At 44.5% G+C, this 16,598-nt stretch overlaps 1 protein-coding gene across 1 annotated transcript in view; it reads right to left on the reverse strand.

Moving 5' to 3' along the window:
• The window catches only part of LOC138980650 (uncharacterized), a 200,108-nt gene extending 183,736 nt beyond the window's left edge, over window positions 1-16,372 (reverse strand). Inside the window, exons 1-13 of the mRNA XM_070353559.1 lie at window positions 15,958-16,372; window positions 14,520-14,782; window positions 13,925-14,096; window positions 12,475-12,522; window positions 11,202-11,336; window positions 7,814-8,088; window positions 7,119-7,327; window positions 5,403-6,706; window positions 4,562-4,824; window positions 3,361-3,547; window positions 3,034-3,131; window positions 1,374-1,619; window positions 613-820 (exon numbers count right to left, since the gene is read on the reverse strand). Coding sequence (XP_070209660.1) covers window positions 613-820; window positions 1,374-1,619; window positions 3,034-3,131; window positions 3,361-3,547; window positions 4,562-4,824; window positions 5,403-6,706; window positions 7,119-7,327; window positions 7,814-8,088; window positions 11,202-11,336; window positions 12,475-12,522; window positions 13,925-14,096; window positions 14,520-14,782; window positions 15,958-16,285 — 3,736 coding nt within the window. The 5' untranslated portion in view covers window positions 16,286-16,372. The remainder of the gene's footprint in view (window positions 1-612; window positions 821-1,373; window positions 1,620-3,033; window positions 3,132-3,360; window positions 3,548-4,561; window positions 4,825-5,402; window positions 6,707-7,118; window positions 7,328-7,813; window positions 8,089-11,201; window positions 11,337-12,474; window positions 12,523-13,924; window positions 14,097-14,519; window positions 14,783-15,957) is intronic.
• Between the last annotated feature and the right edge of the window lie 226 nt (window positions 16,373-16,598).

The raw sequence follows: 16,598 nt of genomic DNA on the forward strand, positions 1-16,598 counted from the left end.
ATACACAAGGAGTTGTATGTTAGAATTGTAATGTCGCCGTGGTTTTTTTTTAATCTTGTTAATTTGTTTGTTTTGAATGCTGATGTGATTGAGCTGTAAGAAAGGACCATATGGACCTAATGCTATCATCCCTCGGTAATAAAGTTTTCGAGTTCTCTCTCTCTCTCTCTCTCTCTCTCTCTCTCTCTCTCTCTCTCTCTCTCTCTCTACTTTCATTTTATTATAATCATGTAGCAGTAGTTTTTTTTACTAGCTTATTCTTTAGCAATTTTAGACTAGTCCCTCTTTAGGGCGAGGGCCAGATGTAAAAAAGCAGATCACTGCTTACTCTATTGTTCTCTCTCTCTCTCTCTCTCTCTCTCTCTCTCTCTCTCTCTCTCTCTCTCTCTCTCTCTCTCTCTCTCTCTCTCTCTCTCTCTCTCTCTCTCTCTCTCTTGTCCGAACATGTTTTACTCACAACAAACACCATACTCGAAAAGACGGGGCAGACATGATATCTGCAGTGTACAAAAATTAATACATAAACTTTATTTTTAAACTCTTTGCTCTATTATCTCATCAATGTACGTGCCTCTTCCTCTTTCGAGTGTGAAAAAAAAATAACATACTAACCAGATGCAACAATGAGCCTCGCGTCCTTGCCCTTGACAGTGCCCCAGATTTTCAGCTCGTTGCTACGCAATAGGTTGAGATTGGCAGCGCAGGGGGCGGGGTTAGAGAGGGGCGGTCGGATCTCCACTGGCGCAGCGGGTAGAATAAGCTCCGCCCCTCTGTACAGGAATAGCTGCCATGTCATGTTGGCTCGCTGGTAGTCGGTTTCCTGTATTTACAAAAAAGAAGCTTTGTAGACATACGCATGTCTCAGAGACACTATTTCATGACTCAGAGACGGTATCCCCAACCCCCGCCCCCCCCCCCCTCCCTGCCCGTGTTACCGCAAGTGGCAAAAAACACCTAACAAACGCACGTCTGGGTAGCGCAACTCTTGTTGCTGCTGGCATTCAACTGGCAAACGTCTGACACATGAATATATCCTTTGTCACACTATTTTCAAAACTGGTTGCAAAAGGTGTGTTCAAAAGCGGAACACTTCGGGTTAAGCCTCCAATTAACTGGGCGAAGTCGATTACGCAAAATATACTTCGCAAAGCTGGGTGCACGGAGCTTTAGCACTAAGTGTTTGGTAAAAAGACTTTCCGTGGACTTCGGGCCCGGTTAAGGACAGGCTTTAGGGTGCTTTCAGCATGATTTAACTCTCTTCCCGACATAACATTCTATCTGAAAAGCATGCAGATAAACAACAACAACAACAACAAGAAAAACAACAACAACAAGAAAAACAAGAACTAAAAGTGAGAAGCTTGCAGTCTGACCTGTGTCCACTCCAGTGTGTGACCTGGTGGCACGTGCAGGTGACCTGTGTCGTCACCAACGATCTGAATGGCCTTGACCCTTGTCCCTGTACCGTTGAAGGTCAAGTGCGCGCCCCCGTAAAGCTCCATGATGGTGAAGTCGTAGGTAAAAGTGTCGTTTTGTGGAAGCAGGTAAGCAATGCCACCTGTGTTGATGTATTCCAGGTATGCTGTCTCACCTGCCCAGCTTCCCCCGTGCTCCGTTACCTGTGGGGAAATAAATTCGTCTTATCTGAGTTTTTGTCTTGACAGAACATGTATAATTGAGTTTAAAGTGAATTATTTCCTTAACACTGAATAAACAAGAAATTCCTAGGAGGTAGGAAAAACACCCCCGTCAAAGGGAAATAACCTTCTCAGTTGGTGGCAGTGACTGAGTGAGAATGGTTATTTCCCTTTGACCATGAAGATGTCCCTGTATAAGTCCTTGTATAATTTTAATCCACCAATAACTCCCTAACCGTGTGTTTGACTGGTCCTAATTTTTGTAAGGACCGTCTCAGGAATGTATAGAACCTGTTCACCAAGTTTGGTGACGATCGGTCCGTTCATTCTTGAGATCTATATGCGAACACAAACACACAAACACCCAAACAAACACACAAACACCCAAACAAACACATCGAGCGAAACCTATACACACCCCTATACCGGGAGTGTAAAGACAGTATTTAATTTTAGGGACTGAATGTGTACTGCGAGTATCCAGAAAATGCCTTAATCTTTCGTGCATTTTATTATTGTCAAAGTGTTTTTTAACAAAGCATGTGTTGCTGCTTTTGAAATAGCTGAGAAATACAGAATTTCTCAAACCGAAAATAGCTTCATTTGAAACAGAAGTGTCCCAAACACTCTTTGTCCCCAATGATTCTGTTTGAGTGTTAAAGTCCATGAAACGTTTGTCACAACGCGAGACAGAAGAAACCAATTTAGTCCTTTTGTTTTGCCCGAGTGAGATGCAGCACAAAATTTCATTTCAGTCATGCTTTGGTAAGGTGTCATTCTTTCGAAATGTTTCTCTTAAAGAGAGACTGAAATCCTGTAAAGAATGAATATTTCAAGCCACTACCTACCCATGCAAAACAGTTCAGATCTGGTTCTTACATGTCATAAGGCCACCCCTCCACTTGGTCAAGTACCAAACCTCAACAGCCTGAGTGCTTGGTCAAGTACCAAACCTCAACAGCCTGAGTGCTCTCAGTGCAAAGTTGGATTTTAAAAAAAATTCGCGAAAGCAGCTAGTTGCTTTTTAAGAAATCATGTAATCACAAAACACCTCCGGGACAACCTGAGTCTAGCCTGTCTGAAAACACCTCCGCGTGAGGGGTTTTGCTGCCAGCGCGGTGAAGATAAAGAGGGAAACATTTTCTCTGCTCGCGCGGCAGCAAACAGGATGTCTCTGAACTGAAAATCACAAAATTCTAAATCACCACAGCAAGCATTCGGGGTGTCGATTGTTGGTATGTGACCAAGTGGAGGGATGGTCTTTTCCCATGTAAAGGCCTGGCCAGATCAGAGATGGTGAACCGGAAAGTTTACATGAGAAGGAGTGTGGCTTTTAAATATTCACGCTTTACAACATCAGTTTCAGTCTCCCCAAACTAAGGATCGTGAAACAGACCTGTGGTTTCTGGCAGTTGTTGTCCACTCTCAGATTTCGGATGTCGTCACCATGGAGATATATCAGTCCGGGTCCACCCGGTTCCATCCCGCTTCCACCTGCAGCAAACCACCCGACTGTGTCATATCTTGTGTGACAGAAATCGTTCAGGAAGCCCACAGTATGGTAGCTAAAAGGTCAACCTTGGCGCGCGCAAATAAAGCGCAAGAAAATGAAGAAGACGGAGAAAGCGGAGCAGAAGAGATCAGAAAGAGAAAAATAAAGACAGAAAAAGACAAACAATTCAACAATACAAGCAAACATACAAACGAATGGTAAACTGCTTACCATGGGCCGACACATGTCCGCTCTTGAAGTCACCAGACGTGAAGTGCACGTAGACACGCCCTCCCGCCCCTCCCCCTCCACGACTCTTGCCCCCATTGCCGCCATTGCTTGACAAACTTCCGCTTCCGGTAAACGTCTGACAGCGCACGCGCAGAGAGCCTCCACTTCCGCCTCCAGCGTGATTGGCCTGACGAAAAGAATCGCGAAGATACAACCATGCCGAAAAAAGATAACATAGCCGCCTAATTTGCAGAGAAAATGTGAGGAGCTACCAGCATGCAACGGTATGTGTTTTGGAGTGTAGTGATTGGCTCACGAAGTGTAGCCTATGCGATCGTAACTTTGTCTGTCTGTGCGTTTGTGCGTGTGTGTGTGCGTGTGTGTGTGTGTGTGTGTTTGTGCGTGTGTATGTCTGTGGTAGAAACTTTAACATTTCCGAGTCTATGTGTGAGTGGTTATCCAAGACTATGGATAAAGCTCGCATAAGATTACGTCACGGTCAAAAGTGTTTGACGTCAATTAATGCATCATGACGGCATGCCTCCCTGTAGTCTTTCTCTCTCGCGTGGTGTGTGTGGTCTCGGTCATTGTTATTTTGAGCGGGCCGAGACTATTTGGCAGTCGTGTCCCTGTAAGTAGGCTACATGCAGACAGACAGATCTAGATCTAGTGTCTCTCTTTCTTGCAGTGTCACCTAAGCTTACTGTGTGTGTGGGTGTGTATGTGTGACGGAGTGATTGAGTTTGTGTTACTGTTTGTCTATTTCTTACGTGAGCCTTGAAGGCTTCGCCTCTTGTTTTAACTTTGTACATAGCGTTCTCTATAAACTGTTGTTTGAACGTTACTCCCTATCCACTTGCACCCCCCCCCTTCCCTTTTTCTCATACAAACACTAACCAATGTAATGTCACTGTCTCAAGAGCATCCGTTACTCTTACTTCTGCTTATAACTGGTTTGCATTTGTTTCATAACCTCTTGGATAACTTTATAATCTATGTTTATTTTACGTTTGTCAAATAAACCGTTTGCACAAATAGCAATATACTGTTACAAGGCCCGTGCACGCGTCATTACTTATTCGGATACAGACTCAGCACACACACACCATTGAAATTCTTCAAATCTGCTCAACACATTATTTTACCCTCAGCAATGATTCTAATGTCAACCACAACTACACAGGAGAAGAACGAGTCATACCGTAGCATCGAGGCCGTCCACAGAAACCGTCCCGTTGACAAAGAACTTGCCAGAGACCTCCATGACGATGTACCCCCCTCCCCGGCCTCCGTTCTGGTAGATAGGCAACGTGCTGCCTCCCCCGCTGCCCCAGGTGCTGGCCTCGAAGATGGAACCGTAAGGGAGGTTACTGGCGAACGTGTAATGAGAAGAGTAGCCTCCCCTTCCGCCTCTGCCGCCATGGCTCGCCCCGCTTGCTCCGGTTGATGCTGTCTTTCCCGCTCCTGAAACGAAAACCAAATCAAAAATCACTTTATGCGGATTACGCTGGTCTTTTATACAGATTTTGTTGTATATCCGGATTTTTCTTTTTGTTGTTTTTCAAATTACACAAAGTAGAATACTAACAGTGAGTTCAAATATGTCATGATGGGTGATCCAAACACTCCACTACAAAATAGTCATGCGTACATTAATGTAGACTAACTGATCAACCTGTGGTGAATATATATACTGTAATGACTTGCAAGGGAGAAATAACTTCTTATTCCTGTTTCCTGCTTTCAAGACTTGTTTATCTCCTTCCAGAGGCATAGATTATCCAAAAACTCTGTATTTGCCTGTGGGTACCCAACCCGAGAGGTTTGTTTGTTTGTTTGTTTGCTTAACGCATAGCCGACCACGAAGGGCCATATCAGCAACCCAAGAGGTTAACCGTCATCACGAGATAGCATTACAAAGCATCGAGAGAAAAAAATACAGCCCAAAGAGAACATTGTAGAAGCCCGTAGCATCTCCTATGAGAAAAATAGGCCATGTTTTCACCCACCTGGGTTTACCTGGGTAACACGAGATCACCTACCTGGACCTTCGTTGCTATAGAAACCTCCACCAGCCGCCGTAACGGACCCTCCCACGCTGACGTCATCGGCCACCACCTTGACAGAATCCCCTTGTAGCGTTCCGTCCACCACCACCGTAGTTACGGTGAACACAGCCAGGGGTGACACCGCCTGGCTACCCGGGGTGGGCTTCTGAAAACCGGCGTCAATTTTTCCTCCAGGCTTGACCTCAAGTCTGCCACACTGGACATCGTTGTGCGAGTCTGACGCCTCCTGGATTCCCAGTCTCACACTTCCGGTAGTGTCCACCACGAAGTGGTTTGCGTTGATCGCGTAGGAAGGAGGGGGACGGATCGTTACAGGGACCAGAGATTCCATGACACCGGCCACTTCGGTGTAGCCCAGGTAGAAGGTATCGTTGGGGTAAAAGGACAACCTCCCTTTTGGTCCCACCGCAAGATGGTTCCACCCGTGAGTGAGTGGTGGTTTGTGGTTGATGAGTTTCCCAGCCTTCATCACGCCGTTTACTGTCACGCTTTCTATCACGAGGTAGGACACTCCCGAATAGTCCCCGTCCTTTTGTGCAAAAGAGTCCAAAGTCACTGTCCCGTTCTCTCCGACCAGAAGCGTCCTGGTCCGGACCACGCTGTTCCCCGACACGCTGAAAGGCACCAGTGACGTCATCACCCCGTGTGACGTCAGATAGTCCACCTGCAGCTCTGACGTGGGATGGAAAGTGAAGTTCCCGCCATTGCCGACAGTGAGACTCGTCACTTGCTCCGGGAAGCTCACTCTCCGTGCGTCGAAGAGTCCGTTGACGGTGATTTCGTCAGCGTAGAGCTCCGAGTGATCCATATCCGTGACGTCACTGCCGTTTGTGATCATGGAGAGGTTCTGCGTGTCGAGCAGCAGCTTCCCCCCAGGCCCGTGAACTATGAACTTGGTGATCTTCTTCTTGTCGTGGATGGGAGACTGGAAGCTGGCTTTGTTCCTCACCTCCATCACCCCAGACACAGACAGCGTGTGAGTCTGTATCGGTCCTCCCGCAGTGACCGAGAGTCTGCCGAGGGGTCCCACCACCGTGTCTCTGACGTCACTGCCGAAGATGACGTCACCGGTGGGCTGCAGAAAGCCGTTGACGGTGACGTTGACGCAGTCGATGGTGACGGTGTCGCTGCCGCTCCAGGTCAGGTTGCCTCCGTCGATCATCAGCCTGGTGCAGTTGGTGAAGGAGACTGGCTTGCGCAGGTAAAACATCCCTCTGATGTCCACTGTGTCGCCCAAGTGGGTGGCAGATGTGGATGGGTCGAAGGACACGTTGGATCTAAGAATAAAAGAGAAGATACAATAAGTAACGTTTTTCGAGTTGACTTTAATGCACGTGTATGCGTTGTCCCCCCCCCCCCCCCCCTCCCCTCTCCCAATTTTTTTTATCAGTTCTCCTATGTCACATTAAAGAAGCTGGTTGGACAGTGACTAAAGATGACAACGCGAAGGGCACAAGGCTGCACATTCTAATAATTGAAAAGAGAGACAGACAGACAGACAGACAGACAGACAGACAGACAGACAGACAGACAGACAGACAGACAGACAGACAGACAGACAGACAGACAGACAGACAGACAGACAGACAGACAGAAAGAAAGAAATCAAAACGATGGATAAAGAAAACAAAGTTAAACAAAAATTAAACAGAAAATTCAAATTTGCACAATTTTTTTTTTAAATCCTACCTGGGTCCTGTGCTCGATGCTTGCAGTCCGTTGAGTCGCACCTCATTCGCGTGAAGGTCACCATACACTGTGAGTGACGTCACGGTCAGAGGGAAAGTATGGTTACCCATGATGGTCAAAGTGGATTCTTCTTCAACCGTGAGACGCTGAAGGTTTAGGGGCTGTGCCTGAAGTGTCATGTTTCCTCCTACCGTCAGTTCCACGTTACCCTGGAAACAGTCGAGGTATGGAAGACAATAACGGTCAAAATGTTAAAGTATCTGAATTTGCTGTACTTTTCTCGAGCGTGTTAATCTGTAACTTTACTGAATCGATCTCGTTCTGGAAAGGGGCAAAGCGTAGATATACAACATCCACTTTGCTTTTTTTCTTAACGACCAGACAATGTGAACCAGTTTTCAGAATGTCTGTGGTCTTTGACGTGACACAGACTTGTGACACAAGGGGAGGGCACGGATGCCACCTCTAAGTCATCAAATAAAGTTGACCCGTGTCCATCCCCGCCTTGCGTCGAACCTGTGATCCAAGAATCACAAGTCCAGTGCGCTACCAAATAAGCTACATGCATACTCGGCCAATTGAGTTGATCGTGGCTACCAAATCAAACATTTACCATTCAATATGAATAAGTCGTTCAAGATCATATAGCTAGGATGGCCATATTGCTGGCGTGACGTAGTTCTTACTGTACATACCCGGATGTCCAAAGTTCCCATAATGAAGCTCCACTTCTCAAATGTGACGTCAGAGTTTCGAGCCGGTTGTAGAGTGGCTGATGACGTCACGTACTTGTTTCCGTCAAACAGGTTCCCGATTTGCAGCGTCCTTGAAGCGCTGACGTAGACCAGTGACGTGTTGTCTGTTTCGATGTCGCTGACGTCAAGATTGACGTTAATGTTCAGGATGGCAGAGTTTTGCAGAACGATCTTGTCGAGGTTCGGGGTTGTGTCCAACATCCAGGTCGCGCCACCTGATGAAGTAACAGAAGTAAAAGAATCTTGCATAAATTCGCTTTAAAGACACGTACCTTCTTCGTGTGTAAACGTCCAGGTCAACCACCATCTGTCCGCGCTTATACATTGGACAAAAACATCCTTCCACCTTAAAGGCACAGTAAGCCTCCCGTAAACCATCAAAGATACTGTCAGGCTTTTACACACAGTACAAACACCCTTCCATTTGAACGCTCACCGAACGGGAACATCCTAGGTGCCCTACGTAAAGAGCGAGCAATTTTCAAAGAATTAATTTTGCGGATTGTCTCCTCACACAATCGGACCGTGGTGCGTTTTGGCGCTAGACCTAACTTTTAAAATCTAAATAATAAATTGACAGCTTGTTACACAAACATTCTTAAATCATAAAAGAATTATTTTTTCATCAAGACAAGATCAGTACAATTCGAAGTTTTGAAAGTTTGAAAAAAGAAAAGCCCGGAAGCAGGGTCACGCAAGGTCGTGGTTCTCGTAGCAGACGACGGTTTATGCCTCTCGCCAGTTCCTCTGAACAGCAAAAGCCATCGCGAGAGTTCTTGTGAACCACAGCCGTTTGTTTCGTGCATAGTCAGAGGTACATAATAACGTGCTATTGCAGATAAGCTCACAGCGAATTACAAACTGACGACAACATTGTGAAACAGGGAAACTGGATCACATGGGTTCACGATGGCTCAGGGGTAAGATAAACCACACCAAAATAAATTCTTTGAAAATTTTTAAATGAAAGGGTGTTTGTACTGTGTGTAAAAGCCTAACAGTATCTGTGATGGTTTACAGGAGGCTTACTGTGCCTTTAACGCAGTCTCAATATCAACGGCAGGGCTGTTTTTCATGCTATATTATCATTAAACAAGTCGCGTAAGGCGAAATGACTACATTTAGTCAAGCTGTGGAACTCACAGAATGAAACTGAACGTAGTCCGCCGCTAGTGCAAAAGGCAGTGAAAGTGACGAGCCTGTTTGGCGCGGTAGCAATTGCGCTGTGCTTTACTGTACCTCTCTTCGTTTTAAATTTCTGAGCGTGTTTTTAATCCAAACATATCATATCTATATGTTTTTGGAATCAGCAACCGACAAGGAATAAGATGAAATAGTTTTTAAAACGATTTCGAAAATTTAATTTTGATAATAATTTTTATAGTTTTAATTTTCAGAGCTTGTTTTTAATCCAAATATAACATATGTATATGTTTTTGGAATCAGAAAATGACGAAGAATAAGATGAAATTGCTTTTGGATCGTTTAATAAAAAAAATAATTTTAATTAGAAGTTTTCGATTTTTAATGACCAAACTCAGTCATTAGTTTTTAAGCCACCAAGCTGAAATGCAATACCAAACCCCGGCCTTTGTCGAAGATTGCTTTGCCAAAATTTCAATCAATTTAATGGAAAAATGAGGGTGTGACAGTGCCGCCTCAACTTTTACAAAAAGCCGGATATGATGTCATCAAAGGTATTTATCGAAAAAAATAAAAAAGCATCCGAGGATATCATACCCAGGAACTCTCATGTCAAATTTCATAAAGATCGGCCCAGTAGTTTAGTCTGAATCGCTCTACACACACACACACAGACACACACACACCCACACACACACACACACACACACACACATACACACACACACCACGACCCTCGTCTCGATCCCCCCTCTATGTTAAAACATTTAGTCAAAACTTGACTAAATGTAAAACAAGTCGCGTAAGGCGAAATTACTACATTTAGTCAAGCTGTGGAACTCACAGAATGAAACTGAACGTAGTCCGCCGCTAGTGCAAAAGGCAGTGAAAGTGACGAGCCTGTTTGGCGCGGCAGCGGTTGCGCTGTGCTTCATAGCACGCTTTACTGTACCTCTCTTCGTTTTAACTTTCTGAGCGTGTTTTTAATCCAAACATATCATATCTATATGTTTTTGGAATCAGGAACCGACAAGGAATAAGATGAAATAGTTTTTGAATCGACTTCGGAAATTTAATTTTGATCATAATTTTTATATTCTTAATTTTCAGAGATTGTTTTTAATCCAAATATAACATATGTATATGTTTTTTGAATCAGAAAATGACGAAGAATAAGATGAAACTGTTTTTGGATCGTTTAATAAAAAAAAATTTTAATTACAAGTTTCCGATTTTTAATGACCAAACTCACTCATTAGGTTTTAAGCCACCAAGCTGAAATGCAATACCAAACCCCGGCCTTCGTCGAAGATTGATTTGCCAAAATTTCAATCAATTTAATGGAAAAATGAGGGTGTGACAGTGCCGCCTCAACTTTTACAAAAAGCCGGATATGACGTCATCAAAGGTATTTATCGAAAAAAAGAAAAAAACACCCGGGGATATCATACCCAGGAACTCTCATGTCAAATTTCATAAAGATCGGCCCAGTAGTTTAGTCTGAATCGCTCTACACACACACACACACAGACACACACACACTCACACACATACACACACACATACACACACACACACACACAGACACACACACACTCACACACATACACACACACACACACACACACACACACACACCACGACCCTCGTCTCGATTCCCCCCTCTATGTTAAAACATTTAGTCAAAACTTGACTAAATGTAAAAAAGAAAAAGTTGCACATTGACATGGATGGCAGTTATGTTACGTCAAAAACGAAACAAGTTCGAGAAGGTGTAATAATGCTTATATTGGCGACACATTAAAACTATACGCGTCTCCGGAGAAACTGACAAATAATTTCAAGAACATAGTTAATCTTAGTGACTTTGTCATATCAGCAGTGGAAGAGTACTCAAAAGTCACCGCCACGCTGTGCATTTGTCTGTTAGGTGTGTCATTAACCCGCTTTTTTGGCCGTGAAAGAGTGGAAACAGAAGATCAACGATCTATCGAATTACGTTTTTGGTTTCAAAATACCAACAACCAAAACCAGTTGAATAAAGATGATTTCTGTGCTACGTTGGGCCATTGGGGAGCCGGGGGGGGGGGGGGGGGGGGGGGTAGGGGGTGTTAATTTCATATCTGCCAACCAATGTCAAAAGGTAATAAAAATGGTCTTACAAGAAGTAATACAATGTTCTTACCGGTTGCTGATAGGTCGATGTCGGTGCCAGTCACACGAAGCCCCGCCCACTGTCCGCGATTGTCCAATCGCAGCTCGCCAACACCTGGTGACCCTTCCTTGACCCAGAACACTGTCCCCGCCCCTCCTGCTCCGCCTATGCACAAGGACATGTAAGGACGATTGTAAAGGTAAAGTCGTTTAGGTTCATTATCTCAGTTCTGACCAGGTTTGTACATGGGAACGACTATCCGTCCACTTAGACACATACCAAAAACAAGAGGCGAAGCCTTCAAGGCTCACGTAAGAAATAGACAAACAGTAACACAAACTCAATCACTCCGTCACACATACACACCCACACACACAGTAAGCTTAGGTGAGACTGTGCAAGAAAGAGAGACACTAGATCTAGATCTGTCTGTCTGCATGTAGCCTACTTACAGGGACACGACTGCCAAATAGTCTCGGCCCGCTCAAAATAACAATGACCGAGACCACACACACCACGCGAGAGAGAAAGACTACAGGGAGGCATGCCGTCATGATGCATTAATTGACGTCAAACACTTTTGACCGTGACGTAATCTTATGCGAGCTTTATCCATAGTCTTGGATAACCACTCACACATAGACTCGGAAATGTTAAAGTTTCTACCACAGACATACACACGCACAAACACACACACACACGCACACACACACGCACAAACGCACAGACAGACAAAGTTACGATCGCATAGGCTACACTTCGTGAGCCAATCAAAAGCCTGGCTGCTTGCTGTGCAGACTTAGACTTTTAATTGATCAGTTTCACACACAAAACGGCACTACTGTTCGTTAACAGAAATATTTCATAAAGAAATTCCCACTCTAAACAGACAGCACCGAAGCTGTTGATTTTTGGTGTGTTAAGTGAATGGTTGACCTTAATTAACAAAAAATGCTGCCCTATTTTGGTATACCGCACACAGCCTTCAGGCCCAGAACATGATCACGGGAAATGTAAATTACATGTTGGTGGGAAATGCTTTCTTTCTTTATTTGGTGTTTAACGTCGTTTTCAACCGTTCAAGGTTATATCGCGACGGGGTGGGAAATGCGAACTGACAAACCGTATAACGTTTCGTTTGGCTAGCAGCACTAACAGGTATGTAAAGGCATCTGTGAAGAGTTTTGTAAAGCTTTTGACTGCACGCGATATGTTTATATCGTAATCTGCGAGGAAAAAAAGACAAATCGTTGCTACAGCAATGCTGTGACCTGCACTGCATCTTTAAAGTTAGTATCCTTACCATCAGCAGGAGGTGATGTATGCATTTCCATAAAGCCAGCTTCTGTCTCTGAAAATAGAAAAAGAAAAAGACGGATTGTGAAAAAATAGAACAACCATTCGTAATTTATTTTGTCAAAGCTAAACATGAGTTAAATGTTCAAGTAAAAAAGACAATGCAAACATCACCCAAATCATACACGTTTTCATCTCTTCAAATCTTGCCCAAACGTTTCCTTTTTGTAAATGCAATTTTAGTCAGTTTGAATATCATTAGCTAGGTCAAGTCACTTCTCCTCCTTTTAATAATACAAACAAATTTCAGAAATCAAATAACAGAAACAAAATAGTTTTAAAAATTCATGCAACTCGGCTGGAATATGCCCGCTTGGTTGTCTAAATGCCTTTCTGGGTATCTTGCGTATAGTTCTCAATTGCAATTGCACGTGTTTGTGTGCTGCACTTTTCTTCCCATGAAAAACGTTCGTCTCACAATATCAGGTTTGGTCAGGCAGCTCAGTCGGTAGCGCGCTGGATTTGTGTCCAGTTGGCCGCTGTCAGCGTGAGTTCGTCCCCACGTTCGGCGAGAGATTTATTTCTCAGAGTCAACTTTGTGTGCAGACTCTCCTCGGTGTCCGAACACCCCCGTGTGTACACGCAAGCACAAGACCAAGTGCGCACGAAAAAGATCCTGTAATCCATGTCAGAGTTCGGTGGGTTATAGAAACACGAAAATACCCAGCATGCTTCCTCCGAAAACGGCGTATGGCTGCCTAAATGGCGGGGTAAAAAACGGTCATACACGTAAAATTCCACTCGTACAAAAAACACGAGTGTACGTGGGAGTTTCAGCCCACGAACGCAGAAGAAGAAGAAGAAGAAGAAGAAGAAGAAGAAGAAGAAGAAGAAGAAGATCAGGCACATGCAATAAGAGCTTCCCTCCACTTGGTCACATACCAATATCAACAGCCTGGGAGCTATCTGTGTATAGTAAGAATGTTTGGATGAATTATTTTTCAACGGAAACTTTTTGCAAAATGGATTCATCAAAAACGTATTTCTCACTCTGCACGGGATACAGTCAGTCAGGCTAGTGATTGTTGGTATGTGTCCCACTGGAGGGACGGTCTTCTTCCACGCAAAAGACTTGTCAGATCTAAGATGGTGAGCCAATCATGTTTTCGCGGAACGGAGTGTGGCTGTAAAGAAGATTTATCCCCCAAAACATCCTCACACATACATCCAAAAACATACATTTTGATTCCCTCGCCGGTATTTTCAAGTGCAAGCACGTCTCATCGCCGATTGTGAGATACGTTCCTTATTTGTATCATAAGTGTTGGTATATCTACTTCAAAGACCACTAGGTGGACGTACTAGTAAATGTAACGTTTTGTTTTGTCAATAATTAAACGTTCCAATAACCTACAACTCTTGTTTTTTGGGGTTTTCCTCAGACATACAATACTCACGTGCTTTGTAGCCGTAGAGTCTGGCAACCATGGCCATGTAGGTGTGAAAATCATGCGGGAAGACGCGGATCTTGGAGGTGAGAACGGGATAGGCCAGGTATCTCTTGACCATGCTTGACTGGTCAGTGTTGGCTGGTATAACTTCTTTGTAGTCGGAATCCAGCATGGTTTTCTGCGTGAAAGAAAAAGGCGTTGTTACATTTAGTCAAGTTTTGACCTTGGTGAAGTCTCGCTGATGACTGGTTTTCAGTGTTGATCTTTTAGTTTCAAGCCGACACTTTGATATCGCTTCACGCCCCTTGTTTTCTACTGTTATCATCTGCTTGCACTCTCTGTCTCTTTTTCTCTTTGTCTCTCTCGGTCTTGTTCTATCTGTCTGTCTGTCTTTCTCTCGCGGCAGTTAGCTCACGGCCGACCATAACAGAGGGGAGAAAAGTTAAACATTTACATCTTTCTGTATTAGCTGCAGGACCACCGGACAACGAAATACAGAAAATGGTCGCTCCTTATTGACATTGAGAGGTGAGTGTGAGCGAAAAGAGAGGCCTTAGTTCTAATGAAACAGAAACACAACATAATGATAATGATCTCTTACCCAGTTTCCTGCTTCATCGTCGTAGACTTGCAGCTTGTAGCTTGAGACGTACCAGTTGTTTGTAGTCCCGGCTCCGCGGGTCTCAACAGAAGTGACGTAATACGGTACGTCACCGGGCACGCGCAGTTCGAGGTACTGCGATGGCGTATTGGAAGATGGCCTCCAGTGGTTTCGTGGATACCTGGTGTTGTCTAGGATTGCGTAGCTTGTAGAACCGCTACTTGCAGCTGCTTGAAGGTTTGGGATCAAGGCTTCTACATCTCCTGAAGGAGTCAATAAGGGAACGGATAATTGAGTTTTAAGTCAAGTAAAATGAAGTACATGAGTATTTAATTCAAAACGAATTAGTCATATGTATTGAATATTCTGTTTATTTAGATACACAAGGAGGAAATAGTAGCTGGAGTGTGAAAGGGGGGGGGAGGAGGGGGAGGGGGAAAAAGAACCACCACACCGAGAAAGAATTTGAAAGTGACTGTGGGAAATAGAAAGTTTTTACAGTGGAGCAGTAAACGACAGAACACCACAATTTTTCACTGAACACTTCGGTTGGCTCTCTAGGTGTGACAGATATAGACTATATTAAGTCTTCAGAGCTATTTTTCTGTTTGTTGGCGTTGTAACAAACATAATTTTTCATATTCTCGTTTTACAAAAACACTCACTCTTAGACCTTCCGTGAAACAATCAACCATCACCATGTTTGTCTGTTTGTTTGTTTGTTTGTTTGTTTGTTTGTCTGTTTGTTTGTTTGTTTGTTTGTTTGTTTGTTTGTCTGTTTGTTTGTTTGTTTGTTTGTTTGTTTGTCTGTTTGTTTGTTTGTTTGTTTGTTTGTTTGTTTGTTTGTCTGTTTGTTTGTTTGTTTGTTTGTTTGTTTGTTTGTTTGTTTGTTTGTTTGTTTGTTTGTTTGCTTAACGCCCAGCCGACCACGAAGGGCCATATCAGGGCGGTGCTGCTTTGACATAATTTTAACGTGCGCCACACACAAGACAGAAGTCGCAGCACAGGCTTCATGTCTCACCCAGTCACATTATTCTGACACCGGACCAACCAGTCCTAGCACTAACCCCATAATGCCAGACGCCAGGCGAAGCAGCCACTAGATTGCCAATTTTAAAGTCTTAGGTATGACCCGGCCGGGGTTCGAACCCACGACCTCCCGATCACGGGGCGGACGCCTTACCACTAGGCCAACCGTGCCGGTCATCATCATATAAGTCAACATTTTGTTTAAAGATGTGTTTATATACGAGCTGTTATTGTCAGTCAATTTCACAGGGGCCAATGTCTACCATATGTACCAGTTGCGATACAACGTGATTAGACTCTAACCTGCTACTGTGCAAACCACTTTAACAGATTGATTGTGAAACAGGGACTATGCTGGCAGTTCGAACGGGCACTAATTTTAATTTCATGTCTGTATCGAACAGCTCACCTCCTAGGCCTCCGTGCGCCAGAGCAGTTCCCAGGAAACCCTCAGTGGTATAGGTCAAGGTCACTCTTCCTCCTCCCCCTCCTCCTCCTCTGCCACTCCCCCCGCTCCCCCCTCGGCCCCCGTTGGCCAGGATGTGACCCCCTCCCTCCACTCGCTCGGCCTCGACCTTGATGCTTCCTCCTGCGCCGCCCCCGCACTTGCCCTGACCTCCGTCGTGACCTTGAACCGATATGACTCCGTCGACTTTGAGCGAGGTCGTGACCGTGACCTTGAGAGCGCCGCCGCCGGAGCCGCCGCACGAGGCTTGACCTCCACCTCCGCTGCCCATGGTCACTGGAGAGTGGAAGCTGCCGTGCGCGCGGGATTGTGATGACGTCAGGAAGGACCCTCCGGGGTTGCCTCCCCTCCCCCCGTGACCGCCTGCAAAGCAACAAATATAATTTAGACAATCGTTTTCAGAAATTATATTTTTTTGTTTTTTATTTGTTGTTATGGGTTAGTGGGTGAGTGAACGATTGATTTGACGATTTATAGATTGTGTAATAGTATTAGGCTTTTCTTACACAGAAGAATACTTGAGAAAGGGGCATTAACAGTCTTTATGCAACTGCTATTCAAACTTGAAAACAAAACACAAGAGG

Source organism: Littorina saxatilis, linkage group LG11 (assembly GCF_037325665.1).
Source record: "Littorina saxatilis isolate snail1 linkage group LG11, US_GU_Lsax_2.0, whole genome shotgun sequence".
NCBI classification, from domain to species: Eukaryota; Metazoa; Mollusca; class Gastropoda; order Littorinimorpha; family Littorinidae; genus Littorina; species Littorina saxatilis.